Source organism: Achroia grisella, unplaced genomic scaffold (assembly GCF_030625045.1).
Source record: "Achroia grisella isolate CSIRO2021 unplaced genomic scaffold, CSIRO_AGI_Agris_v1 utg1248, whole genome shotgun sequence".
Taxonomy (NCBI): Eukaryota; Metazoa; Arthropoda; class Insecta; order Lepidoptera; family Pyralidae; genus Achroia; species Achroia grisella.
Genome location: NW_026712607.1, coordinates 1153762 through 1180786, shown reverse-complemented (window position 1 = coordinate 1180786; position 27025 = coordinate 1153762). Strand labels below are relative to the sequence as shown.

The window sequence follows — 27025 nt, the reverse complement described above, 5'->3', positions numbered from 1 at the left end:
TTAATTTTATCAAGGAGTAAGTACACGAAAAACCATCCACAAAAGGGACTGATATCCATTTTGTGGAGGCTTTTATATTAGGACTACAAATATAAATATGTCATTCCACAAATTAACAGCATAGCGATGGTAACACATTAACATGATAACATGATGCTGAGACGGGGCTGATGATGATGTAAAAAGTCTTGTGTGTGTACCCAGTAGCGGTGATGGCGAACAGTGCCTCGCTCTTACAGAGGCCTCGCGTAACAACCAAAGCAAATTTTAAACAATTAGTTAGTGTTCATTACACGGCACTCTGATCAACCAGCAGCGCGACCAGCGGGGTCCGTCCGGAGGACACCGACAATACCCGAACGGAGCCGACCGCCACTTGTGCATAGTACGGCGGCAAAGTTACACCTTATTTTATAATCTTGTAAAGAATCAGCAATTAAACTATTTATCATATCAACATTTGTATTATTGGAGCTGCTGAAGCTCCAACAAGGTCCTTCGAGCCGGTTTATCAAGAAACTACAAGATATAAATCGACTACGCCGATACAGCAAGTCATTCAACCACGTCATACAATTGCACTATAGACCGGTCGGTGCGGCCGGGTCATCAGTAAAGGAAATAAGAAGTTGTGAAGATTCCAAACCAGTGTTCAATTCTTCAAATTAATGCAACGTGAACATTCGGAGTACCTCATCGATACGGGTTTTGTGAGTCCGTTCCATAATTCCATTTTATTCCTACATACCTACATATATACATTCAGAATTTTCTATCAGTCTTGTCTGGATCAGGCATATTGATCTCTTATACATATAGCCAGATAGTAAATTCTTATTTTTAAAACGTACTTATCGGTTACTTACAAAGTATTTGTTTTTAATCATATAAATATTTTATTCAAATACTCAATTGCATAACCAGAAAAGTTAATTATTTATTTCATAATAGATATAATAAGTGATTTTTCAGTAAATGCTACGTATATTATAACTAAATAGCAAATAATATAATAGCAATAGTACTTTCGTATATTAATCGACCGAGCGATCGAGAACTTTCTTGCATAGTTGCGTAGGTACCCACTTATTGTTTTTGTTTGCTTATCGGTCGTCACCTGCAGTTCCTATTGTTCTTATATGCAGCATCGAGACCGGTCAGTAATAGACATTTAGCTACCTGCGTTTTATCGGGTTTATAACATAACAACTTAAATAATATTTAGTGCATTATAAATTATATTTTTTTTTTTCTCACAATGAATAAAGATAGTGATAGTGATGTGTTTTCTGCTAGTAAACTCAAAGAAATCAATATCAAACGCGGAACTATGAAAGGTAGACTTACTAAATTCAGTACATATGTAGATTCTTTAGAGAAACAGTTAAATTTAAATCCCGTCCAAGAAGCCGAGCTCGAATGTCGTTTGAGCAAAATAGAATCCCTATATAGTGATTTTGACGATTTACAGGCAGAGGCGGAGTCGTTGTGTGGAGCAGCAGATCAACAGGAGCGTGAAAGAGATCAATTTGAGGACCAGTATTTTGGACTGGTTGCCGTAGCTCGTACTTTACTCGCTAACTCGCGGGGTCCGCGCGGCTCCATGTGCGTTGAAGAGATAAGTGGACTTCACTCAGCCAGACATGATTTTGTGAGGCTTCCCAAAATCGACCTACCTCAGTACTCAGGCGATTTCCAAAATTGGATGGAATTTAGAGATATGTACATTTCTTTAATACACGAAAGTAGCAATCTTAGTAACATTAATAAATTTCATTATTTACGAGCAGCTTTAAAGGGCATGCCTAAGCCTCACTAGTTATTAACAATTTAGACTTCCGTTCAGAAAATTATTTAATAGCTTGGCAATTATTATCAGAAAGATTATTATCATATCTTTCTCGCGTACTTATAAGCAATCATTTAAATGCATTATTTAATTTAGAAGCGATTCCAAAAGAATCTAGTCAGTCTTTACGTAATATGATAGACGTAATTAACAAAAACTTACGGTCATTAAGTGCCCTTGGCCAACCTACAGACCATTGGGACACTCTTATTATTTATATTATGTCTAGAAAATTGGATTATACATCTAATTTAAAATGGGAAGAACTGAGAAATGATCGTAATGACGGCGAAACTTTAGAACAATTTTTTAAATTTTTAAACAACAGAGCTGACTTACTACATACTGTACAATATAACAAAAATGCAAATAAAACATATACGCCATATACTAGCACAGTTAACAATAAAAAAAATAAAACATTTACAGTGACAACCAACAATAATCGCAGTAATAATTACACTATATCTTGTGCGTTATGCAAACAGACTCATCACCTTTTTACTTGTCAGTTATTTAGAGATTTGGATGTGGATACTCGCATACAAAAAGTTAATGGTTACTCCATATGTCAAAACTGCTTGCGTCCAGGACATAAAGAAAATAAGTGTAAATTATCACATTGTAAATATTGTAAGGAGAAACATAACACACTGTTGCACAAAGATATACATACTGAAACTATACATTCAGAAAATGTTGTCTTATCAACAAATATTGTTCAAACGTCTTCTCAGTCACACATTTTATTATCCACAGCATTAGTGCAAGTGTCAGACGCTCAAGGACGACTCCATACTGCGCGTTTGCTGTTGGATAATGGAAGTACTTCTCACTTCATCACACGGCAGCTCTGCGAGAAGCTGGGTCTCGTAATACGTAACACCAACTCCACCATATCTGGTATTAATAACCAGCTTACCGTAAGTGCAGAGTCTTGCAATCTCACTATTAAATCTCGGTCTAGTGATTATGGGGTGCGTCTTAACTGTTATATCTAGCCTAATATAACTCAGTCATTGCCCTCAACATACATAAATACCGACATACAACTTCCCCCTGGAATTCAGTTAGCTGATCCGTCTTTCAATTTTCCAAATGCGGTTCAAATCCTAGTCGGAGCTGAAATATTTTGGGATGTCTTAGGTTCTAATACTATAAATCTCGGCAAGCGACAACCTAAGCTTCAGGAGACTAAGTTAGTTGGATTGTGACAGGCGTGATTCACCAGCCTGCCTCAACAGGCCACACAGGGTCATGGCCATACGGGCCATAAGGCTACCGCACCATATCCGGGGAAGCGGCGGGTTTGCTGGCGGGGTCTCCTCCGTGGGACTTGGTAGCGGAGCTCCACGCGTCAGTGTATCACTGGCGCGCGGAGCGACGTTCCATGGGGAGGCACCCGCTGGCCACGAGATTGGAGCGCGGAGGTCTGACTTTCGGCGGATCCTCAGGATCAGGTGGAGAGAAAGGCTGGCCAGTCCATCGGCCGGCCTGAGGACCGTCGAGGCTGTCCGTCCCATCCTCAAAAGGTGGATGAGTAGGCGATGGCCACTGACGTACCGCATGACGCAGATACTGTCCGGGCACGGATGCTTCGGGCGGTATCTGTGTCATGTGGCGAGGAAGGAGCCGACGACCGGCTGCCACGAGTGCGGAGGTGTGGAGGACACGGCGCAACACACGCTGGAAATATGTCCAGCGTTCGAGAGTGAGCGCCGTGTCCTCACACGAATAGTGGGGGACGATCTCTCGCTGCCGAATTTAGTTCGGAGGATGATCAGTAGCGAGAGATCGTGGCTGGCGGTGAGCTCCTTCTGCGAGGAAGTTATGGGTGAGGGTATAGGTTTTTGGTGAGTACAAATCTCACACACCGCCCCGCCCTGCCTCCGGCGGGGTGACGGTCTTTTGAAGATTTTCCACACGTTAAAAAAAAAAAAAAAAAGGCGTGATTGACCAGGACCCAGTGACACATAATCGTAATACCAAAATAATACGCCAAAACCCATCATGCTTTCTCACACAATGCGAAAATACACAATTGACTCGCTTTTGGGAGCTTGAGTCCGTATCTCCCAGGTATTCTCAGTCAGCAGAAGAAAGGTTTTGCGAAGAAAGTTTCAATAATAATACACGGCGTGATAGTCAAGGTAGGTTTGTTGTAACTATACCACTCAAGGAGTCCCCTGAGGTGTTGGGCGACTCATACATGAGAGCACGGAGTCAATTCCTTTCTCTTGAACGTCGACTGCAACGCGATGAGACCCTGAAACAAAGGTACGCAGATTTCATGCATGAGTACATTCTACTAGGACACATGGAAGAAAATAAACAAAAAACCGAAAGTAAATCATATTACTTACCTCACCATGGAATCACACGGGAATCTAGCTCCACTACGAAGCTACGTGTTGTCTTCAACGCTTCAGCGTCGACCTCTACCGGTAAATCATATAATGAAATACAATGTATAGGCCCAGTTGTACAAGAGGACCTCTATTCTATTCTTCTTAGATTTAGGCAACATAAATACGTAGTCACTGGTGACATCGAAAAAATGTATAGAGCTATCTTAGTTACACCCGAACAACGTTCATTACAACAAATATTATTTCGATTTAATACGTCAGACCCTTTAAAGTGTTATAAATTAAATACGGTGACTTATGGCACCGCGTCGGCACCGTATTTAGCAACCAAATGTCTGGCATCACTAAGTAACGCTTGCTCTGATCGTAACGCTTGCTCTGATCGTAACGCTTGCTCTGATCGTAACGCTTCACTTTCAATACAGAGGGATTTTTATGTGGATGATTATTTGAGTGGAGGAGATACCATTGAATCCATTAAAAAACAATGTCAAATCGTAAAGGAAGTATTAGAATCTGCTCATTTGAATTTACGTAAATGGCAATCAAATAATATAGATTTGTTACGGTCAATTACCACCGATAAAAAGTTAATTGATACAGAAAAATCATTAAATTTAAATCAATATCAGCCATGTAAAACTCTCGGTCTGAATTGGGATACTATTTCTGATATGTTTTTGTTTACTATTCAAATAAAGAACAATGACGACAAAATAACGAAACGTAATGTCCTATCTCTTACAAGTCAGGTCTTTGATCCACTTGGGTTGTTGGGTCCATGCACAGTCCGAGCTAAACTGATCATACAACAGTTATGGAAAATTCAATGTGGCTGGGATGATGAAATTCCAGAAGCGATAAAAAAAGAATTCATAGATTTTATCGATTCCTTACCTTTGTTAAATTCATTGCGCATTCCGCGGTGGGTTTCCTCTACATTAAAATCATCGATCGAAATACATACATTTACAGATGCTTCAGAACTCGCTTATGGTGCCTGTGTGTATGTTAGGGTAATGACTGATGAAAAGGTATATGTACACTTATTAACTTCCAAAAACAAAGTAGCCCCTGTAAAACCGACTACAATCCCACGACTGGAACTTTGTGCAGCTCTGCGGGTCAAGACTATTTACAAAGGTTATACATTCACTTACCTTACAGTTTACGCGCTGTTTCTTTTGGAGTGATTCCATGATAGTACTGGGGTGGCTGAAAGCTTCAACTAGTCAATTAAAACATTTTGTTCGTAATCGCGTTAACGAAATTCAGGAAACCACGAGTGGACATAAGTGGTGTTACGTACCGTCACAAGACAATCCGGCAGACCTGGTTTCTCGTGGCGTGAGGTCTGAATCCATCAGTATGTCAGAATTGTGGTGGTCGGGCCCTACTTTCTTACATACAAAGACCATCACGATACCCAAACAACCTAACACATCAGTTCCACATTTACCAGATATCTCACTACACACAAAAACATACACGCTAATAAGTACAGACATACATACAAAAACACACACAAACGGAGACACACATTTACAAAATAATTCCATATATTTATTTATACTTAAATCATCAAATTATACAAAATTAATTAGAATTGTTGCATACATAAAACGATTTATTAATAATTGTAAAAAATCAAACCTTAAAATAAATAATTGTTTATGTACTACAGAGTTAAAAGCATCAGAATATATAATTTTAAATATTTGTCAACAGGCAATGTTTCCTCATGAATATAACATTTTAAGGGGTAATAGAATTCTTGAAAGGAGGAACAGATTGAATAGTTTATCTCCATTTATTGATGCTAATAATTTAATTCGAGTTGGTGGTCGCCTTGCTAACTCATATTACTCATACGACATTAAGCATCCTATTTTATTATGTAGCAAGCATCATATTACGAGTGCTTGTTAAAATGTATCATATAAATTTACTACATGCTGGACCCCAACTTTTAAGTCTTAAGTTTGCTAAAACTTAAGACTGAATTATTGGATTTTAAACGGTAGAAATTTAGTAAAAATAATTGTTAAAAGATGCATAAAGTGTTTTAGATTTAATCCTCGATATTTTCAGCCTAAAATGATTCCCAACTTGATTATCCATTTCAAAATACAGGTATAGATTATGCAGGACCAATATTAATAACAGATAGGAATGGTCGAGGTGGGAGGCTCACTAAATCTTACATATGTGTCTTTGTCTGTTTTGCGGTGAAGGCACTACACTTGGAGCTGGTGACGGACCTCACAAAGCAAGGGTTTTTATTAGCTTTAAATCGATTTATGGCTCGCCGTGGCAAGCCTTCTACTGATTTATACATCTACTGATTTATACATTCTGACAACGGCACCTCCTTTGTCGGTGCTTCTAATGAAATCAAACGAATGCTTGATAATTGCTCAGGTGACATCACACAGCAAGGCATAGAATTTAAATTTATCCCTCCTTACACGCCCCATTACGGAGGTCTTTGGGAAGCATCCGTAAAAAGCGTGAAATATCATTTACGTAGAATTCTTTCTCTGTCTCATTTAACGTACGAAGAAATGTCGACTTGTCTGATTCAGATAGAGGCTGTTTTAAATTCGCGTCCACTTACCCATTTATCAACCAACCCTTCGGATCTTTCCTACCTTTCACCTGCCCATTTCCTTATTGGACGGTCTCTCACATCACTTCCGTGTCCTCAGGTCACCGATGCCAACATCAATCATCTACAACGCCATGACAGGATCGAGAAGATGAGACAACATTTTTGGAAAAGATACACTAACGAGTATATATCTACTCTCCAACAGAGAACAAAATGGCAGTCATCGGAGGGAGAGGAAATGAAGGTTGGAGCCATGGTCATAGTCAAGGACAAAGTGCAGCCACCGCTCCTTTGGTTATTAGGGCGGATCACAAAGTTATCTGGCTCTGACACTACACGGGTGGCTGAGATTCGTACGAAGACAGGCATCATCACGAGGGCATACAACAACATATGTGTACTTCCCATCTATTGAATGGCATAGCATTCAACGTCCGGGAGTATGTTCATTACACGGCACTCTGATCAACCAGCAGCGCGACCAGCGGGGTCCGTCCGGAGGACACCGACAATACCCGAACGGAGCCGACCGCCACTTGTGCATAGTACGGCGGCAAAGTTACACCTTATTTTATAATCTTGTAAAGAATCAGCAATTAAACTATTTATCATATCAACATTTGTATTATTGGAGCTGCTGAAGCTCCAACAATCATTTTGCAAAATTAGTGTCAAGTTGCAAAAATTTCCCGATTTAAGTATGCGACAAAATTACCAACACTAAAATATACAAATTTTTTTATAACACGGGGGATAAACGAGCATGCGGCTCACCTGATAGTAAGTGATTACCGCCACCCATAAGCACCCGCAACACCAGGGGAATAGCAAGTACGTTGTCGGCCTTTAAAAAAGGAATAAGCTCTTTTCTTGAAGGTTTCAATATCGTATCGGTTCGGAAATACCATTGTTGGAAGGTGATTCCACAATGTGGTTGTGCGTGGCAAAGTTTCTAGAAAACCGCATTGTGGAGGACCGCCATTCATCCAGATGATCAGGATGGTATTTTAGTTTCTGGCGGGTGGTATGGTGGTGAAACTCAGCAGCTGGTATTAATACGAACAATTCCTTAGAACATTCCCCGTGATATATGCGGTAGAAAATGCACAGAGATGCAATATCTCGCCGCAAAGCCCATGGGTCGAGTCTGTCGCATAGACGTTGATTACCAATGATTCTGGCTGCTCGGTTCTGAATGCGGTCAAATGGAAGTAGCTGGTATTGTGGTGCTCCCGCCCAGAGATGAGAACAGTATTCCATATGCGGCCGGATCTGCGCCTTGTATAATTGCAAGCGATGGGCCGCCGTGAAATTCCGTCTCACTCTACTGAGAACAGAGAAACTCTACAATTAAAAAAACATCTAAAACAAGGCAAAGTATTTATGAATCAGAAAATTTCCGCATAATCATTCGCATCACATATTTTTCACGTAACACTAAGGGCCTCGTAAAGCCCGGAGCCACGCAATGGCTAAAGCCGCCGCTGAATGTACCTCAGTCTAATATATTTCAGACCCCAAGTAGTTTATTTTGTAAGTTGCGTTTCGATTGTAGTTTACAGATTAAGATATACATATAACTGTATATCAGAGGCATGACATATTAGTCCTCTGAAATAACAAAATATGCGGTTGTCACATGATAACGTGATGCCCATAATTTCCATGTAGATATGTAGGTGACGTTTACCGCTTACTATCAGGTGGTGGATGTCAATTACATAAAAATGTGGTATTTTTATGTAATTGAAACACATAGCAGGTAAATTCTATCGATTTTTTTTATACTACTATGGTGGCAAACATGCATACGGCCCATCTGATGGTAAATGGTTACCGTAGCCTATGGACGCCTGAAACACCAGGGGTGTCACGTGCGCGTTGCCAACCCTTAAAAACCTTAATATACCCTTCTTGAAGAACCCCATGCTGTAGTCTCGTGAGAAAACCTCGCATAGCATAAGCATAATCCTATCATAATCTTGTCGGGTATAAAGAAGTTGTGGTATTTTTTAATATTTACATAAGATAGCTAACCTAACCAACCTAGACAAAATATAGTTACTTCGAAAGTATCTCTCCTCAGTGGGTTATACTGAATATAAACATCCAAATAGCAAAATGAAGAGAAAAGCGCCATCTGAGGATAAGCTGGACTTAGAAAACAATAAGAAATGTAAAAAAATAGACATATATTATAATTTTTATAATTATGTCTCACGCCTTGGCTTAACGTATTTGGGACACGGTATCAGTTATAGAGAGAGTATTGTTAGTTTCAATATTGTTTTGAAGGTTTAAAAAATTCTTCTAAGAACGGGAAAAATAAACACTTTCTCTGGCCTTTTGCATCATCCTATTGGAGGCAATCACGAGCGCGCATGGCAATAGTTGTTAATGCACGGAATTTTCATTTATTGTTAGACATAGACACCTGTATAAAAAATGAAAATAAACTGGCTATTTAAAATAAAAAATAAATTCAGTTGAGTTTCTTGCCTGTTTTTCTCAATTGAATCTGTATACTGAACTGGAAAGTAGGGAAAAAATATATGTATTACAAAAAATTTGACGTTCATAAGCGGATATAATGTCCTACATGAATAAATTATTTTTGGTTTGAGGATGTAGGTTGGGGTTTTGGGGCGTGTACCTTTGCACGTTCTCAGGGGCAACTACCCAGGGTCGCTGGCTTTAAGAGGTTTAAAACCTTATTTACTATGAGCTATATTTCTTTTTGTTTAAATAAATATTAACAGTGCAAATACACAGATTGGTATGCGTATTTGCATATATATTTACATATTTACGTGATATATGTCAGTAATAACCATTCAGTATTCTCAAATTTAAGTAACTGACACGAGTCATCCACACCTACTGGGGAGATGAAGGTTGGGACTTCGGGGTGAACCGCTTTACCCCGACATCGACTCCGGGGACAACAACCTCTGAATGGCAGGATTGAAGGTTCTTAAGGCGATTTTGAAAATAACAACTTAGCCTAACTTGCAAAAGTAAACAACTAGGAAACTTTTTTTTAATTTCTTCGATTTTCATCATAAGGTGTCTTCAACTTAAGTTAGAATAAACTGTTTTTTTTAATACGGTCCCCCTCCTCATTTCAAATAAAGACAAAAAAACTCAGCCTATACAGCCATCAGAAACAACTGCTTGTCAATGTCCTTAAAATGTCAACCTGTCAAGGCAACTGTCAACAATTAAATACGGCATCTATTCAGCGTCTTGTGTAAAATTAGACATTTTCAATATTTATTTTCATTTTAAATACATTTTGATAACTTAATTTTTATTATTATTTTTGACATAGGTTTATTTAGTTTTATATTATAAGTTTGTTATTATACATTTATATATTACTTATACTCGTAGATATCAATACACCGCTTGGGTGAGAAGTTCTAATATTTTATAACTCTACAAGTCCCGCGAATCTATGAATTCAATTTGAATTCTATTTATATTAAATTACTTTTGTGCGAGTTTATCGAATATTAAACGATGGAAGACGTAAAAGTGTGCAGATTATGCTTAATTACAGACGTTAAAATGTACGACGTGGAGTCATATCCGTTTGTAAATTATTTTGAGTCAATAATTGGAAATAATGTAAGTTCTGCACTTTTGTATTTTTATAACATAGTCCTACCTGTTATATGTTAAATATATTTATTTAGATTATTATGGTGATATCTCTATCAAACCTATGAGGTATTTGTAAAGATAAACTTGTTTATTTATAATTTCAACCAAACAAAATGAAAATAACATAATATGAGATATATTATTATATTTTTTTGTGTTTTTTTCTAGAATAATAATTTACAATTTTGATCCAGAAATGTCTGTCCTACAACCTCATAAACTCACAAACTTTACCTCCTTATAATAGTATAGATTTAACTTACTTTGTAGACTGCTGATGCCAATTTGAAGGTTGGTATTAACCAGTAAAGTTACAGGATAAGAAAGCATAACACAACATGAACCTCAGGAACATTAACATATAAGAGCTACTATGATGTATTTTGATATCATGCAAAATTGTTTGTGGTTAATATATATTTGTAAAGTTTACAATTTTATATTGTATGTTATTGGTGTTGTGGTGTTGGTATGCTGTTAGCATTACAATAATAATAATAATAAAGAATGTTACAATTTTTTTCTTGTTTCCCTTAATTTTAAATTCCAGCTTGTCTTTCAACATAGGTGTCCTCAAGATCTTTCCATATTTGTCTCAAACATAGTTTCCATTATTTCCTTTAGGTTTCTAGTATATGTAATATTTTATCACTAACCCTACCATCTTCCTGTAGTTATTCTGTACCATAGCTTTCCATCTCTTCCTCTTATCTTATCTTCCCATTAAAACATATAAAAAGAAAATAGCTGATAAAAGTAACTATAATAAATTGGGGGGAAAGGGGATAACAATCACATACTAACAAGTAATGTGGCCTGATGACTCCATTGCTAACAATGTACCATGTCAGATTGACCTTCATGCGGTACCCTCTGGAAACCATCATGAAAATTTCCTGGTGAATTTGTCATGATGTGCTAACTGACCTCTTGTTCATGTTCATCTTATCACACTCCACTGGTGCCCTGCCAGCATAAACAGTTAGTGCAGGCAGGTGCACCATTCCATTACCATCAATAAAAAAAACTATAATAAGATAACTGATATTGTTGACAGGCATTTAATGCATTGGGGATGCCGCTGTACAGTTGTTATGAGTGCACAGCTCTTGCCAAGAAATATCACGACTTCAAGGAGCGATGTATAAGGGGACAAGCAGTGCTTTACGACTTATTATGTAAATCTGGAAAGGTAATAATGGCTATTTATATTTAAAAAAAATAAATGAAATACTATTTTTCCTTTCATTAACAAAAATTATACAGTATAATAAATATAAAGACCTTATTTAATTTGCTCTGTAGGAATAGCACCTTATTAATTAATAATAATAGAGTAAATTAAATAAGGTCTTTATATTTATTATACTGTTTCTATAGTATAATAATTGTGAAAAACTCTTACTAGAAATAAGAATAACCTCTGTATCTTCTGTGTTACTTTGGCTAACTCTAATCTTTAATATACTGCAATATTTATACTATAGACTGGCTAACTTATTTATTCTTATATTACCCATTATTAAATACAAAATTATTGCTCTATTATATGGTTAATTCCCAGCCTACATTGTAATTGTCTGTTCAGTACAATGATAATTTGTATGAAGCCCACTCAGGAACTATTGTACCAATTGATTATATCATCATCTCCATCATCATCATCAACCCAACCCATCTGGGCATAGGCCTCACATAACACATTCCATTGGTTCTATGATTGATACTAATTAAAACAATTTCAGATTACAAAAACTGGTATCACCTGTGTAAATAGACATGATCTACATCTGCAGTCTAATTTAAGCACTACAAAATCTTTCGTCGTAGATGTGTTAATAGACTATCAGTGTCCGGAAATATCACCAGAAAAAAGCCAGCAAGAAATTAAACAAGAGCCATCTATTGAAGATATTGAACAACCAAGTGCAGTTGAAACAGAAGATGTTAAGTTGGAGGACTCGTTTGATGTGTTTCTGTCACCAACAGTATCATCTAGTGAGGATGATGAACCATTGTCGCGGCACAGGAGTAAAGATAAAGATAAAAAGAAGGGAAAGAAGAAGAAAAAGATTGTGGGCGACAATTGCAGTACCAATAATGTGAGATATTAAATAGATATGAATAAACATTATATATTATGGCCTTTATTCAGATCAACTTATACATTATTAAAAAAAACATAATACTTTAAAAACTAAAAACGAAAAAAAGTATTCTAGTATTTTGATGTTTTTAAATTTCTGCAGATCTATTTGCCAATCGGCAGAGGCCTCCTCCAGTCGTGAGCCACTCTGTTCCACATGACTCCTGCCACTTCCCTAAAATCATCATCACATCTTGTGTGGGGTGAATAATGAATAAATTATGAATGAACATACTGAACAATATTAACTTTTACATTTATGTAATACTAGACTTTCATCCCTAATTTCACGCCTTCTAGATTATTTTTTGAGATAAATTATAGCCCATGTCGATCCTCATGATGAAGTCTACTGTAATTTTTTTTAATTTATAATCCTTTATTGCATATTAAATTTCATTAAGATTCATTCCAACATAAATGAATCTTAATCATGACTAAAGTTGTGAGAAGACAAGAATGAAGAACAAATGTGCAGTAAAACGATTATTAGATAAAATGTCTTTGTGAGTGCGTAGCGGTTTCTATGTTGATTATTGCATGACTCTTACTTGTTATTCTGTAATTATTTATATAAAAAAAACTTCTATTCAAAAGAGCAACACACAAGTTCCTTGCTCATTCTTCTTGTGAAGAATCTGCATTCCGAATGAGTGGTAGAATCAAAATATGACTATTCAAAAGTGCTTGTAATGAGATTAATTGAATAAAGATTATTTCTATTTGTGTCAATAAAAAAGTAAAAGGTAATTTTCATTTAAATTACCACTACTATTGCGGTTACACAATAAGTTCTTTCACGCGTGATTAGCGGCGCGTCCGATTTAACGGAGGAATGCGTGTGCGCAATGCTGAGTGATTGTTCGTGTTTTAAATTTTTTTTTATGTTATTTTCCATAAACACCTTTAAAGTTTATTAATTATTAACAAATCTGTGTTTAGGTATTTGATCCATGGTAAGATGTCCGCCATTGTGCAGTGATAATTATTTATTACAAAAATGCACGAATGTAGAACACTAGAATGCGAGAAGGAACGGAGTGAGAACGGCGCGTCCGCTTTCTTTCTCGCTCTCCCTTTCTACTTTACATGCGCACTCTTTTCCGCGCAAAAGGCGGAATTATAATAATAAAAAACTAAAATTAAACTTAAACTTCTTTAAACTTGTATTTTTTTTATTTTAGTCAACAAGGTCACTAAAATTTTGTAAACATTTTCGACACTCAATGTCTATTGTAAAAATACGTTTATTTGTATATTTATATGTTTATATAACGACTGTTTGTTGCCAAAATAAAGAGAAAAGAATAATAATTTTAAGTAATACTTAATAGCATGCTGTTAAGTACTAAAGGTAGCGTAGTAAGGTAACTTTTATTACATATTCAGGATACCAACGAGGCTTCCGAACCAGAAGTGCTTCCAGTGGTACCCAGAAAGCGAGGGCGTCCAAAGAAGACGGAGACAGTGCCAAAGCCTCGGAAGGGTCGCCGCGCTCCGACCGTTGAGGGTATACCGTGTGATGAGGACGACCTGGAACAGTATGTCACTGTTATAAAATTGACGGTAATTATATTTTTACTAGCTTTTATATCCAGCTGTGAAACTAACTCTATTGTACGGCGGAGAGGAAAATTTTAATATAATTAACGACAGTCAACCCTCCTATAACGCGGTACTCTCATTGTACACTAAAAACATATTTAAAAAATAATATACGTAAACTATACATATAAATAAAATTGAACGAACAGTTTTTTTTTAAATGAAATGAAAATTTTTTACTACATGCATATGAATATAAATACGGTACATACACCAAAATAACATTTTTACAATGTTTGTCTGTCTGTCTGTTTATTCCGGCTTATCGCTGAAATAGCTGGACCGATTTTGACGGGACATATTTTTGGCAGATAGCTGATGTAATAAGGAGAAACTTAGGCTACTTTTATTTTAGAAAAATAAAGTTAAATTCCACGCGAACAAAGTCGCGGGAACAGCTAGTTTTTAATATAATTGACTACTCTGGTCTAAACACTATGTCTTATACTCGTATTGTTACTTAACTAATTGCATGTAATTTTTATAAAAGTTAAAATCTATATAGATAGGGTATACTAGGATTTTTCGTTCACGAAAGTTAACGACCACCTTATAGTAAGTGGTAACTTTGACCTATATACATGAAAATCACGTGATTATGTGATATCTGTGATACCACTCAGACGTCACTCCAGAGGACTCTGATATATCCTTGTATCCTATAATGTCACTGACTTACCTCGGTCCTTCAACCGCAAGACATCTTTCAAAGCAAGCTTATAGGAATAAATATCATAAGAATCTATAATACATGAGTAAAGTTATTTTAATTGATTGATTATATTAAAGTTATTCTACAATGCCTTTAAAATAAAACAATAATACAAATATAATATAATAATATTGTAGCAGATTATAATATTTAATGTTCATTATGGTGATCAGGAACAAGAGCAGATTGAAGAAATTATGAAACGGCAGGAGTCGTCTAACTATTTGAACGCGCCGTACCGCTGCGACCTCTGCTACAAGGGTTTCATAGAGCCGCGAGCATGGAAGCACCATCGCAGCAAGCATGACCCAGTAAGAAATTTCAGTTTATATAATACTAGCTGTGTCCGCTGTTTCATCCGCGTTAAATTACAATAAAAAATATAGCATATGTGTTATTCTGATGCATAATCTATATTATGTAAAATTTCATCAAAATCCGTTCAGTAGTTTTTGCATGATTTATTAAGTCTAGCTACCCGCCCCAGCTTCACACTGGTGAAGACACCAAGACGATTCTGCTCTTGGGAGACTACTCCACATATTATAAGTAAATAAATAATACTTAAAAGTAAATAAATAAATGTTATTAATATAAGAAATAAGAAAAAAGCGTAGAACGGAAGAATATGGACAATATTCTTCCATTTTCACACTTTTAAAGGTTCAATTATTCTGTAGCCACGTTGAAGTTTTTCAAATTACTACTCTTGTTTGCAGAGTGCCGGCGATATAGAATGCGTGGTATGTAAGTTCAGGTTTAAAACAAAACGCACGCTGCAGAAACACGCCGCCAATCATGAGAAGAAATACGCTTGTAAATCGTGCCCCTACATCTCAAAAACTACGTAAGTATTTAAAATTAAAATAATAAATAAGTAAATAACCCTGGACAAGTAATACAGCACCCTCTAGTCCCACGATAAGCAGAGCTTGTGTTATGGGTACTAGACAACTCATATAAATATTTAGACATTATTTTTTGTAATTATCTATATAATATACTTAGAAAATACCATGTAGGTGTATTACAGACCGATACAAACAATATATTTAATAAGTTTACTATAGGTACAGAGACATACAGGATACACCAAGCGAAAATGAAAGAATGAAAAATATTGAAATGAATAAATAAATAAAAATAAATAAATAAAATAAAAGCCATTGATAATATTAAAAAATCTAAACATTTCTATATTTTTTTCTGCAAAAGTGAATAAATTGTATTAAAAACATTTTTTTATTTATTACAATTTTAGAACCCAGGCGAAACAACATCAAAGGTGGCATAAGGGTGTCACTTACAAATGTCAGTACTGTGACGAGGTTTCCACGTGAGTACAATATAAAAAAATAATAACACAAGAAAAAAGTTTGTTTTATGTAATTTCTTGCCAATAGGGTAAGTCCCAGGCCAGTCCCCGAAGTTGATGCCGGGGTAAAGGGGCCCCGAGGACATGCATCCTCTCTCCCTTGGGGGAAGGGGAGGGGGAGGGCTGCGGATGACCCGGTTCAGTACATTTCTTAGTCTTTAAATTAATAGACTATTATACAAAATGGGGTTCACGACACCGCAAGGGGTTCGAATCTCTGCTCAGGCCGTCATAATTTCGATTCTTGTGGATCAAGGGAGATCGGAGGGGCGACTGGGTGCTCCGGTGTGGAGCGCCCGAGCGCTCCCAAGCGTCTTGTCGTTTGCACTGTACGGTGTGGTTGAGGTCGTCGTCTTCGCCTGCGAAGACGATGTGCGTATGTGTGATTGCGTAGTGGGACGGTACGGGTGGACCCGTAGGGTGATTAGTTAACGTTAGGAGGCCGGGTTCTATAAGAACGTGCCTCGGGCGGATGGTCGCGTAAGGATATGTCTCCTCGGTGCACAGTGGACTAAATGTAATGACTGTGGTGCTGTTCATGTATATAGCCGACGGTTACCACATACCATCAGGCGGGCCGTCAGAGCTCACTTGCCATACCAGTCTCATAGAAAATCCTAGTGTATGTATGACAGTAAATGGACATCATACCTGAGCCACGTGCGGATCAAACACCCTTCGGAGTTCATCTGCGGCGTGTGTGGATATTCGTTCGTGAGCAAGCTGGGCCTCGCCATGCACAAGACCATGATGCACAAGGAACAAGCGGTCAGTATACTTGTAACTGTACATATTATATAAAAGACATATTTACCATCATCTGCTTCTTCCTTATCACATTCCCTTCTTTTGTTTATTTCCACAAACAGTGGTCCGTGCCTTTGTTAATTTTATCTATTTCTATTAATTTAATTGATGGCGAGCGGTGCGATGCTTAAATTTAATATGTCATAGTATTGTCTGTAATAGCAAAAGGAACAAGAGGAAGGTGAGAACGAGGAAGATATGCAGTATTGCAAAGATTGCGATGTGAAGTTCATATCGTTGGAAGCGTTCAAGAGACACATGGTCACGTCTGCGAAGCACGCGCAAAGCACGAACTTCAAGTGAGTGCATATATTATATGTAGTACTAGCTGTACACGCGACTTCGTTCGCGTGGAATTTAACATTATTTTTCTAAAATAAAAGTAGCCTAAGTTACTCCTTATAACATCAGCTACCTGCCAAAAAAAGTCCCGTCAAAATCGGTCCAGCTACTTCAGAGATTAGCCGGAACAGACAGACAGACAAAAATTGTGAAAAATGTTATTTTGGTGTATGTTCCGTATTTATATTATGTAGTAAAAAACGGTTATTTCAATATTACAAACAGACACTCCAATTTTTTTTATATGTATAGACGTTACTAAAATTTATTGGCGTGCTCTAAGAAAAATGTTGTCTTTGTCTCAAATGATTGTCTATCAAGGGTATAAGATTTCATTTAAACAGATTTATTTCTCTATTATTATGTTTGCTTTAATGACGTTTGCTTTTTACCTCTACTACCTTCTACCCACTTTTTGGTATTTCCCATGAATAGAAGGTTGGTATAAGGATGGAGGTCAGTTAGCCCATTAAGGCAAGTTTCCACGATGGTTTTTAAGAGGGACTGCATGGGAGTCGACCTGACGTGGTACAATGCTAATACACTTCATGTCACTATTACTAATGAACACTCATGCGCCATGCATTAGTGTTCATTAGGAATAGTGCTGCTGTAGTTTGAGTGTATTTCCGATGATGTTATGATGATAGCAGCATTAGCAAGCCATCTATGCACCAGTGTTCATTAGTAACAAACTGGTAGGTTTTGTGTAAATTGTTGCCCATTGGACTTAAATCCTATCTCCGGGGTTTTTAAATGGATGGTAATGGTATACGCTGTTAGGGCACTAATCAGGTCAGTTGGGTGGCCAACTGACCATAGTTAGCACAGTTGTCATATCGTGACAAAGTCATCAGGAATTTATCATGATGGTTCCAAGTGTGAACCACTCGGAGATCAGCCTGACATGGTACATTATTAGCAATGGGGTCAGCAGTCCACATTACTAACAATCCCCTTCTCACTGTCCCCGGGGGTTGTTGCTCCCGGAGTCGAAACAAAAGCCCCGAAGACCCGACCTAAATCTTCGAAGTTGGGGATGCGGATGATTCGGTTCAGTTTTTGTGTATTGTTGTGGCGGTGTGTGTATGTGGTAATGGTGAGGGTGTGATGAGAGTGACGGTGAGGGTATGACGGGAGTGTGACAAGGGTGTGACGGTGAGGGTGTACCGAGAGTATGACGGTAAGGGTGTGACGAGAGTGTGACGGTGAGGGTGAGCGAGGGTGTGACGAGAGTATGACGGTGAGGGTTTGAGGAGAGTGTGACGGTGAGGTGTGGTCCCCAGCACGGGTTGCCGCGCGTGCGGGGAGACGTTCGAGTGCGTGTCGTGGCGGGGAGGGTGTGAGGAGAGTGTGACGGTGAGGTGTGGTCCCCAGCACGGGTTGCCGCGCGTGCGGGGAGACGTTCGAGTGCGTGTCGTGGCGGGGAGGGTGTGAGGAGAGTGTGACGGTGAGGTGTGGTCCCCAGCACGGGTTGCCGCGCGTGCGGGGAGACGTTCGAGTGCGTGTCGTGGCGGGGAGGGTGTGAGGAGAGTGTGACGGTGAGGTGTGGTCCCCAGCACGGGTTGCCGCGCGTGCGGGGAGACGTTCGAGTGCGTGTCGTGGCGGGGAGGGTGTGAGGAGAGTGTGACGGTGAGGTGTGGTCCCCAGCACGGGTTGCCGCGCGTGCGGGGAGACGTTCGAGTGCGTGTCGTGGCGGGGAGGGTGTGAGGAGAGTGTGACGGTGAGGTGTGGTCCCCAGCACGGGTTGCCGCGCGTGCGGGGAGACGTTCGAGTGCGTGTCGTGGCGGGGAGGGTGTGAGGAGAGTGTGACGGTGAGGTGTGGTCCCCAGCACGGGTTGCCGCGCGTGCGGGGAGACGTTCGAGTGCGTGTCGTGGCGGGGAGGGTGTGAGGAGAGTGTGACGGTGAGGTGTGGTCCCCAGCACGGGTTGCCGCGCGTGCGGGGAGACGTTCGAGTGCGTGTCGTGGCGGGGAGGGTGTGAGGAGAGTGTGACGGTGAGGTGTGGTCCCCAGCACGGGTTGCCGCGCGTGCGGGGAGACGTTCGAGTGCGTGTCGTGGCGGGGAGGGTGTGAGGAGAGTGTGACGGTGAGGTGTGGTCCCCAGCACGGGTTGCCGCGCGTGCGGGGAGACGTTCGAGTGCGTGTCGTGGCGGGGAGGGTGTGAGGAGAGTGTGACGGTGAGGTGTGGTCCCCAGCACGGGTTGCCGCGCGTGCGGGGAGACGTTCGAGTGCGCGGAGTCGCTGCGGCTGCACCACCGGCGGCAGCACGCGCGCCAGCGACCCAAGAACTACGGCAAGAAGCCCGCCGCGCTCCGCTGGCCCACGCGCTGCGAACACGTACCTACACCACACTACACTTTCATATATCTCTACCATTGCCGCGGTTTCACCTACCTGACATTTATAGCCTATATGTTATTCTGATGTCTGATGATGTAATGTTTCATCAAAATCCGTTCAGTAGTTTTTGCGTGAAAGAGTAACGAACATCAAGACCCACAAACTTTCGCATTTATAGTATTAATAAGATAATCTCTTTTTTAATGTCAGGTACTAAATTGATAGATGTAAATGTCAAATATTCAAATAATGTTACCAGCTGTACCTTGAAGAATCTCATGTGAAAAAGCTATCATCATAGGAAATGTCAAATTTGTCTCCGAGATAAAAAATAAGCTATAGAACCCTAGCTGCCTCGCGCAACTTGGTTTACGTAAAATTTTACAGGGATTTGCATCTTTTTCATTGCAGCTCCGATACTCTCGAATAATGTGGCTTTCTAATGTATTGATAAAATCGGTTCAGTTGATCCAGAGATTACATTCACCTTACAAACGTTTATTATCTATTGAACTTTAAATTTTATTGGATATTTTTATATTAATTATTATTTATTAACAATTTTTTCTCACACAGTGCTCGGAAGAGATTCCAAACGCGCGCGAGTACTGGACGCACTTTCGGCGCGCCCACCCAGACAAGAAGTACCCCATACAGAAGAATTACATCTGTGATATATGCGGCAAGGGCTTCCGGGTATGTATTCACGCCACTTTACTTGACTCTACTTGACCTCAGCCTGAGGTATATGCAGATTTTTTACTAAGTTTACTTATGTAAAAATCATTGCGTTTCATTGAGCTAATTATTGAACCGATAGAATATTAAAACCTTAAAGAAAAGAGCTTCCTTCTTAAAAGACGCCAACGCACTTGCAAATACACTGGTGTTGCGGGTGATCATGGGCGGCGGTAATCACTTAGTAAGTAAGTTGCAAGCTCGTTTCTCCTTATGCTATAAAAAAACAATTATCGACTTTGTGATAACACTTCCAGTAGAAATTCATTAAGTATGAATATGGACTTCCGTAAAATAAAACCTGTCGATTGTGTTGAGACTGTTTTTAGTTTACTTAATATTATATTGAAATTTAAATAAAATGTCTATCTATGCTTATATTGTGAGGACTAATTAAATGTAATTAAATGATAGCCTGTCGGCAGATACATACACAACTATACCTACGTTCCCGTATAGACCAACCAAAATTTAAATATAAAAAAAAATGTTCCATTACAGGGCAACGCGTTTTTGGTGTACCACAAGCGGACCCACTTCGAGGAGCGTGCGTACAAATGCGCGCAATGTCCGAAGGCTTTCCACAACCGCACCAACCTGCAGATGCACGAGAAGACGCACTCCGACCACCGGCCGTACCCCTGCACTGTTTGTATGAAGGCGTTCAAGTCCAAGGGCGCACTCGACAGACACTTTAGAGTAAGTATAAATGTTGTTCTTGGATTTAAGTACTAGGCAAAAATTATCTGTTGGATAACATCCTATAATTGGCTTTCGAGCCAATTATAGGATGTTATCCAACAGATAATTTTTTCATCAAAGATTTTATTCGCCTACCGTTAACTTCATATAGTCGGCTCGAAGGATCAATTATTTTGTTCGTTAACTAATAACTTCATCTAATTGGCTCGAAGGGCCATTAATGTTTTTTACTGATCCCGTCGTACATGCAGCTGGTCGTACTTCTCCTTTCTAATGTGACATCATATATTTTACTAGAAATTATAGGCATTTCCATTTCAAATATTTATTTTAAAATATACAATTGGAACTGTATCGTCACAATGTTAACTTCTCTCGCTTATGTGACGTAACATATGGTGAAGTCCTAACCGGAGCTGAACGGGAAGCTAACAGTGAATCGGAACAATGCTGAGTAGAGGTCGGTTTGTTCGCAGAGTCACACCGGCGTGAAGCCGTACCCGTGCGAGGTGTGCGGCAAGGCGTTCGGTCAGTCCAACAGCCGCAAGTTACACGTGCGCACCGTCCACCTGCGGCAGCCCGCGCCCTACCTCAGCCGCACCCGCCTCGAGCGACTCGAGAGACGCGCGCGGCCTCCGCGACCCGACGCCTGCTACTGAACGGTCACCAGTCACTCCCACACCACAAATCGAAATAACGTTTTTTATAATTATCTCTGTCTGCCTATTGCCGTCGGTACGTTACATAGATATTCATCATGTGAGCGAAACATTCCTGTTTAATTTATTAGAGTTTGTAATACGAAATGTCCTATTAAATGAAATATATTAGAATGAATTTAGGTAGTATAATATTTTTTTTATGAAATCTATTTTATATTCGCAATGACTCGTATCGAGCCGGTATAAATATATTTAGATAAATCTTACTGTATTTTGTTATATTTAGTTGCTTAGGTGTTACAGGCGCTCATGGGCGGAAGTAATTCATTACCTTACTTATTACCTTATTTACGGCCCTTTTGCTATAATTTATCGGCACACACCGACACTATTATTAATGAGTTGTAATATGTATTATTATGTATAAGAAATTGAGATTGTGAGTGATATTGTGGCTTATTTTATTTACTATAAAATGTATAATCATTACTATACACGATATAAAAATTATACTATAAATAATAAACTATGATTATATATATCTAATGTGTTTATTTTATTCCGCAGACTAATATTTTTTGTTTCTATTCCATTTCTATTTATTAATAAAATAAGACCAGTGTCACCTAACTATCGTGGTTAATTCCTGGTATATTTCTTAAGATGATCTTATGGATCGACTCATGTCATCATACTTCGCCAGTGCCTCGCCAGTACAGCAATATTCCAGTGTACATAAAATATCATAAACCACCAGTCATCCACAAGGAAAAAAGGAGAAGACTTGAACTGCGGGTCATCCGCATCCTACTAGGGGGGTGAGGGTTGAGGTCTCGAGGCGAACTTTGCCTCGGTAACAACTTCCAGGTACCTAGTTTTAAGCCCTATAGGACGGGTTACTTAAAAAAGTAACATAAATACAATTAATGTAGACTTAACCTAAATAGTGCCAATTTTTTTTGTTTTGTACCGTCCGTACCTCATAGACAGAGAAAGTGATAACCCATCTACGCTGTTAGTATGGTTCAGTCGGTCAGTCAACTTGTCAATCATGTCATTAACGATTGTCATTGATATCGTCTGTTGCCCTTTATTTACATTTTTTAATGTGAACTTTTCATAGATACTGTCTGAAATATTCCAGTTTGTTTTAATTTAAATGTTTGATTATAATAAACTTGTATGACATTGAATTGTACTTCAGAACATTGAGTATTGTTATTGTGTATTTAGTTAATGATTTTACGAGTCCTATTAAAAATTTATTTATCTATCATTTACTTTATCATAATAGTTTCGTGTTGTTGATAATAGAATATAAAATCTGAACGAAATGATTAAAAGAGGTAAATGATACACAAATTAGACAATATCGTTAGAATTTATCGATGACGATTTAATAGTTGGCCGACCATTCCTGTATATGTGTAGTACTCGTTCATACAATGAACACCACTATACCGGACGCGGTCCATCCACGATTTCTAAAGAAACCAGTGTTTTTATACAGCGGTATTGTATTCAACGGAGACATTAATTATTTTGCTTACTTATTTTGCTTAAATTTTTTTTTTCTGTAATGCAATAACCTTTTTTTTTCACCCCTTTCAACTATTTCTATTATGAAATAGAAAAACATGCTATGCTATGCACGAATAATACGGGTTAAGGGAAGGAAGACGATATTCATGATGCATACTTTTGCTCCTTTAGTAGTTTTAGGTTTTATTCTTTCATAAAACAATTGCTAAACTCAGAAGAAATATGTAAGTTACTTTTAAATGTAAAAGAGTAACAGAGTAACTCAACATCCCCTGTAAATTACAAGATGATGTATTATGAAATTTCGTGTCAATGATGTTTTTAGTTTTTTTATACAATATTTTTTTTAATAAATGCTAACATTCAGTTGCAGTATGCTTTGTAAGTAGTATAGGGTAGAATGAAGTGTCAAAAGACCTAGAATTGAAGGAATTTTGGTGGGAATTATATATTTTGAATTCACTTTTAAGACTTAAAATTAAATTGCTGTCATAATATAACTAAAACTAGGGAATGTGTATAATTTTGTTACCACCTTGAATATTATAATAATCATATGTATTAATTTTTTTCTCCATATTGACATATATTCAATGTAACAGAGCCATTTGGGCATGTAAAATTTTATATTTAAACTAAATGTAAGTAGTTGTATTTGATTTACTAATTTTAGGACTGAAAATAGCACTGGTTCAGATGTCTGTTGGTCCCGATAAGGCCAAGAATGTGGAGGCTGCAGTCAAGGAAATACACAAAGCCAAGGAGTTGGGCGCTCAACTAGTTGCTCTGCCCGAGTGCTTCAATTCACCTTATGGAACTCGTATGTATAGTATATGCAGAGATATACAAATCAATCAAAAGAAGCCTTAGTCCTGAAGAGTTTTTAATGGATGGTGTGGAATGGTGTACCAGCCTAAATTAATGGTTTACTCTGGAGAATAGGATGATCATGAGATCAGGTCAGCTGGCCTGTTTAGAAATATAAATATTTTTTAATCCATATAAACTTCATATGAGCACTTTTATATAGTAATATTAATTCTATTATTCAGAATACAGACTCACTACAAGAAGCCGTACATTACTGTTACCCATGCATTGTCTACCTTATTTTGTTAGAAATTATATTCTACACATTTCTAAAGTTCATTCAGATTTGTTGTCATTGCAAATATAATTTGTATTTATAAAATTAGTGTGGAGGATCATTTCTACTCAATAACCTATTCAGGGCAGCAGCACATTACTCTACCCCACTTGCATTCTACAATACATTTACGTGGTGGGCTATTGTAATGCATTTAAATTGACGTCGAAGCCAGTGTCAGTGTTCAGCCTATTAGTTTAAGTCGAGGTCCAAATCACTACTCATGTCAGATGCTGATTTTGTTACTGAGACAGTTAGAGTGTAGTCGTTGTTTGAGTACGAGTTTGCGTGGTGACAGAGTACTTCTCGGAGTACGCGGAGGAGGTGCCCGGCGGCAGCACGTGCGCGGCGCTGGCGGAGGCTGCGGCCGCGGCCCGCGTGTGTGTGGTGGGCGGCACGCTGCCCGAGCGCTGCGGGCCGCGCCTCTACAACACCTGCACAGTCTGGGGGCCCGCCGGGGAGCTGCTCGCCAAGCACAGGAAGGTCAACATCAATAACTAACATTTTATTTTATTGACAGTTTTGGGCTATTGGCCTATATATTACGACCTATAACACAAAACCGGCATAGATCTATTGTGCTCGCCCTATTTCGAAGTTCGCTACCTAGACCCGTCAGGGATAATAATTAAAGCATATTATTAGAAGCGATGGTTTTTATCTACTCAGTTTAGAGTGTATACTTCCTAAAGGAGATATTTTGTTTATGCATGAGTGGGCTACAACCAAATAGGATATGTAGTAGCGTTTCCTCTTCATCTTGGCAAAAGCTGCAGATTGAAAAATTGTTTTACAAAAAATGAATAAAACTCAGAAGTCTGAGCAAAAAAGTAATTTATTTGTTGCAGGTCCATTTATTTGACATAGACATTCCGGATAAGATAACGTTCAAGGAGTCAGACGTATTATCCCCGGGTGACCAGATCACATCCTTTGAGTACCACGGCATTAAAATTGGACTCGGTATCTGCTATGATCTACGGTTCGCGGAGATGGCTCAGATTATGACCGATCAAGGTTAGTTAGTCATTATTAATTAATATTATACAGGGTTGGTCAGAAAGGGTATACTAAGTCGCAACGATAAGGAAATACCCATGGTAACGAACAACTTTTGTTCTACAATATTCTCTGAAATCATATAATTTTTTGGAGAAAAATGGGTTTTAAGTTGTAACGTAAGAACAACAAAAGACAGTCCTACCATCAGTCATAAAATGGTCTGCACGCGTATCGAGCAGGTTATTGTTATTATGTGTCAGGATGCTCACTGCTGGTGTACCCGGGCGCGTTCAACATGACGACGGGCCCGCAGCACTGGGAGGTGCTGGGGCGCGGGCGCGCGGCCGACCTGCAGGTGTGGGTGGCGCTGGTGAGCCCGGCGCGCGGCCGCGACGGCTACCTCGCCTGGGGACACTCGCTGCTGGCCGACCCCTGGGGGCGCCTCGTCGCGCAGCTCGACCACCAGCCCGGCACGCTGCTCGCCGACATAGGTCGCTCCCCTCGCTTGCCGCATATAGTACTTTTATGTATTTTCACTGGTTGAAGGTAGACTTTGTAAAAAGTCATCTTTGTGGATATTTCCTATTCGCCTTCTTCTGCCATCAAGTAACTTCGGTTAGTGGTGTTTCAATTTGGAGGTTAAGATGTGGCAGTAAACTTACAGGATACGAGGCAATGTAGTTCACAAGAATGGTACCTCGGGAAGTACCGCAGCCGTGATAATGTAGTCTACGATCTCGATACTATTAATGCTATAATTAGGCGTTGTTTATCACTTCTCAATGGGTAACTGTTAGCTTATATCCTATTCTAACCACGAAAATAAAAAAGATAACATTTTGCTACTGTAAAACATCCTGTAAAAATATATTAGACGCTTCATCATATTCAATCCACTTTTTTCTTTCATTAATAATGATTATATTTCCAGATCTGAATACATTAGAAGAAGTACGAACACAAATACCCGTAAGGAGGCAGAAAAGGAATGATATCTATGAAGTTCTGAACAAGACAAGCAAAAGTGAAACCTCTTAAGTGTATAGAAATATACCCAGCACATTGCAGGCATGACAAGAGCTGTGTGGCGTGGTATATACATTGAGTATCATTATATTAATACATGAAGCAAAACTTTGTATTCGTTTTACGAAAATGTGTCCATAAGACTAATCTGGCAGAACTAAAGTTTATATAATAATAATGTCCCTGGACCATTCACACATTTAATCATAAGTTAAGATCTAGTGTTATGGGTAGTGTGTGTATGTGAAAACACCCCTCCGATCGATCGATCGTATTCGAACCCGCATTAAAAAGAAATATTAAAAAAAAAATGTAATATTTGACCATTTATTAATTGTAAGTAGAGATACATGTTACAAATATATATTTTTTTAATATTGTTA

At 38.7% G+C, this 27025-nt stretch overlaps 3 protein-coding genes across 6 annotated transcripts; all 3 read left to right on the top strand.

Moving 5' to 3' along the window:
• Window positions 1-293: 293 nt before the first annotated feature.
• On the top strand, window positions 294-7419 carry LOC131854932 (uncharacterized). Of its 3 annotated transcripts, XM_059206119.1 has the most exons (3): window positions 294-710; window positions 1472-1651; window positions 7035-7419. In XM_059206119.1, exons 1-3 carry the CDS (start codon window positions 669-671, stop codon window positions 7242-7244), a joined length of 432 nt encoding a protein of 143 aa, XP_059062102.1. In that variant the 5' UTR covers window positions 294-668; the 3' UTR covers window positions 7245-7419. The 3 variants fall into 3 exon arrangements, with proteins under 3 accessions (XP_059062102.1, XP_059062101.1, XP_059062099.1); XM_059206118.1 differs by lacking the exon at window positions 294-710 and having other exon boundaries at window positions 1273-1651; XM_059206116.1 differs by lacking the exons at window positions 294-710; window positions 1472-1651 and adding an exon at window positions 1662-2772.
• Window positions 7420-10085: 2666 nt separating this feature from the next.
• Window positions 10086-22232, top strand: LOC131854879 (zinc finger protein 79-like). Its single transcript, XM_059206060.1, has 13 exons — window positions 10086-10459; window positions 11553-11687; window positions 12241-12597; window positions 14031-14207; window positions 15132-15269; window positions 15678-15805; window positions 16220-16294; window positions 16969-17101; window positions 17303-17439; window positions 19679-19820; window positions 20400-20519; window positions 21063-21260; window positions 21740-22232. Exons 1-13 carry the CDS (start codon window positions 10352-10354, stop codon window positions 21920-21922), a joined length of 2031 nt encoding a protein of 676 aa, XP_059062043.1. The 5' UTR covers window positions 10086-10351; the 3' UTR covers window positions 21923-22232.
• Window positions 22233-23016: 784 nt separating this feature from the next.
• Window positions 23017-27023, top strand: LOC131854902 (omega-amidase NIT2). 2 transcript variants are annotated; one of them, XM_059206084.1, is made up of 6 exons: window positions 23017-23437; window positions 24141-24287; window positions 24913-25097; window positions 25463-25631; window positions 25877-26107; window positions 26548-27023. In XM_059206084.1, the coding sequence occupies exons 1-6, from the start codon at window positions 23371-23373 to the stop codon at window positions 26652-26654; spliced, it is 906 nt and encodes a 301-aa protein (XP_059062067.1). In that variant the 5' UTR covers window positions 23017-23370; the 3' UTR covers window positions 26655-27023. The 2 variants fall into 2 exon arrangements, with proteins under 2 accessions (XP_059062067.1, XP_059062068.1); XM_059206085.1 differs by having other exon boundaries at window positions 23018-23271.
• The last annotated feature ends 2 nt before the right edge of the window (window positions 27024-27025 follow it).

What these genes read in the sequence shown, in the direction of transcription:
- LOC131854932 (XM_059206116.1), top strand. Translation starts at nt 1,984, where the DNA reads ATGATAGACGTAATTAACAAAAACTTACGGTCATTAAGTGCCCTTGGC. An exon ending in GTATTAATAACCAGCTTACC is followed by an intron (nt 2,773 to 7,034) that starts GTAAGTGCAGAG and finishes ACTCTCCAACAG; the next exon opens with AGAACAAAATGGCAGTCATC.
- LOC131854879 (XM_059206060.1), top strand. Translation starts at nt 10,352, where the DNA reads ATGGAAGACGTAAAAGTGTGCAGATTATGCTTAATTACAGACGTTAAA. An exon ending in AGTCAATAATTGGAAATAAT is followed by an intron (nt 10,460 to 11,552) that starts GTAAGTTCTGCA and finishes TATTGTTGACAG; the next exon opens with GCATTTAATGCATTGGGGAT. An exon ending in ACAATTGCAGTACCAATAAT is followed by an intron (nt 12,598 to 14,030) that starts GTGAGATATTAA and finishes TTACATATTCAG; the next exon opens with GATACCAACGAGGCTTCCGA.
- LOC131854902 (XM_059206084.1), top strand. Translation starts at nt 23,371, where the DNA reads ATGAACACCACTATACCGGACGCGGTCCATCCACGATTTCTAAAGAAA. An exon ending in CAATTCACCTTATGGAACTC is followed by an intron (nt 24,288 to 24,912) that starts GTATGTATAGTA and finishes GCGTGGTGACAG; the next exon opens with AGTACTTCTCGGAGTACGCG. An exon ending in CACGCTGCTCGCCGACATAG is followed by an intron (nt 26,108 to 26,547) that starts GTCGCTCCCCTC and finishes TTATATTTCCAG; the next exon opens with ATCTGAATACATTAGAAGAA.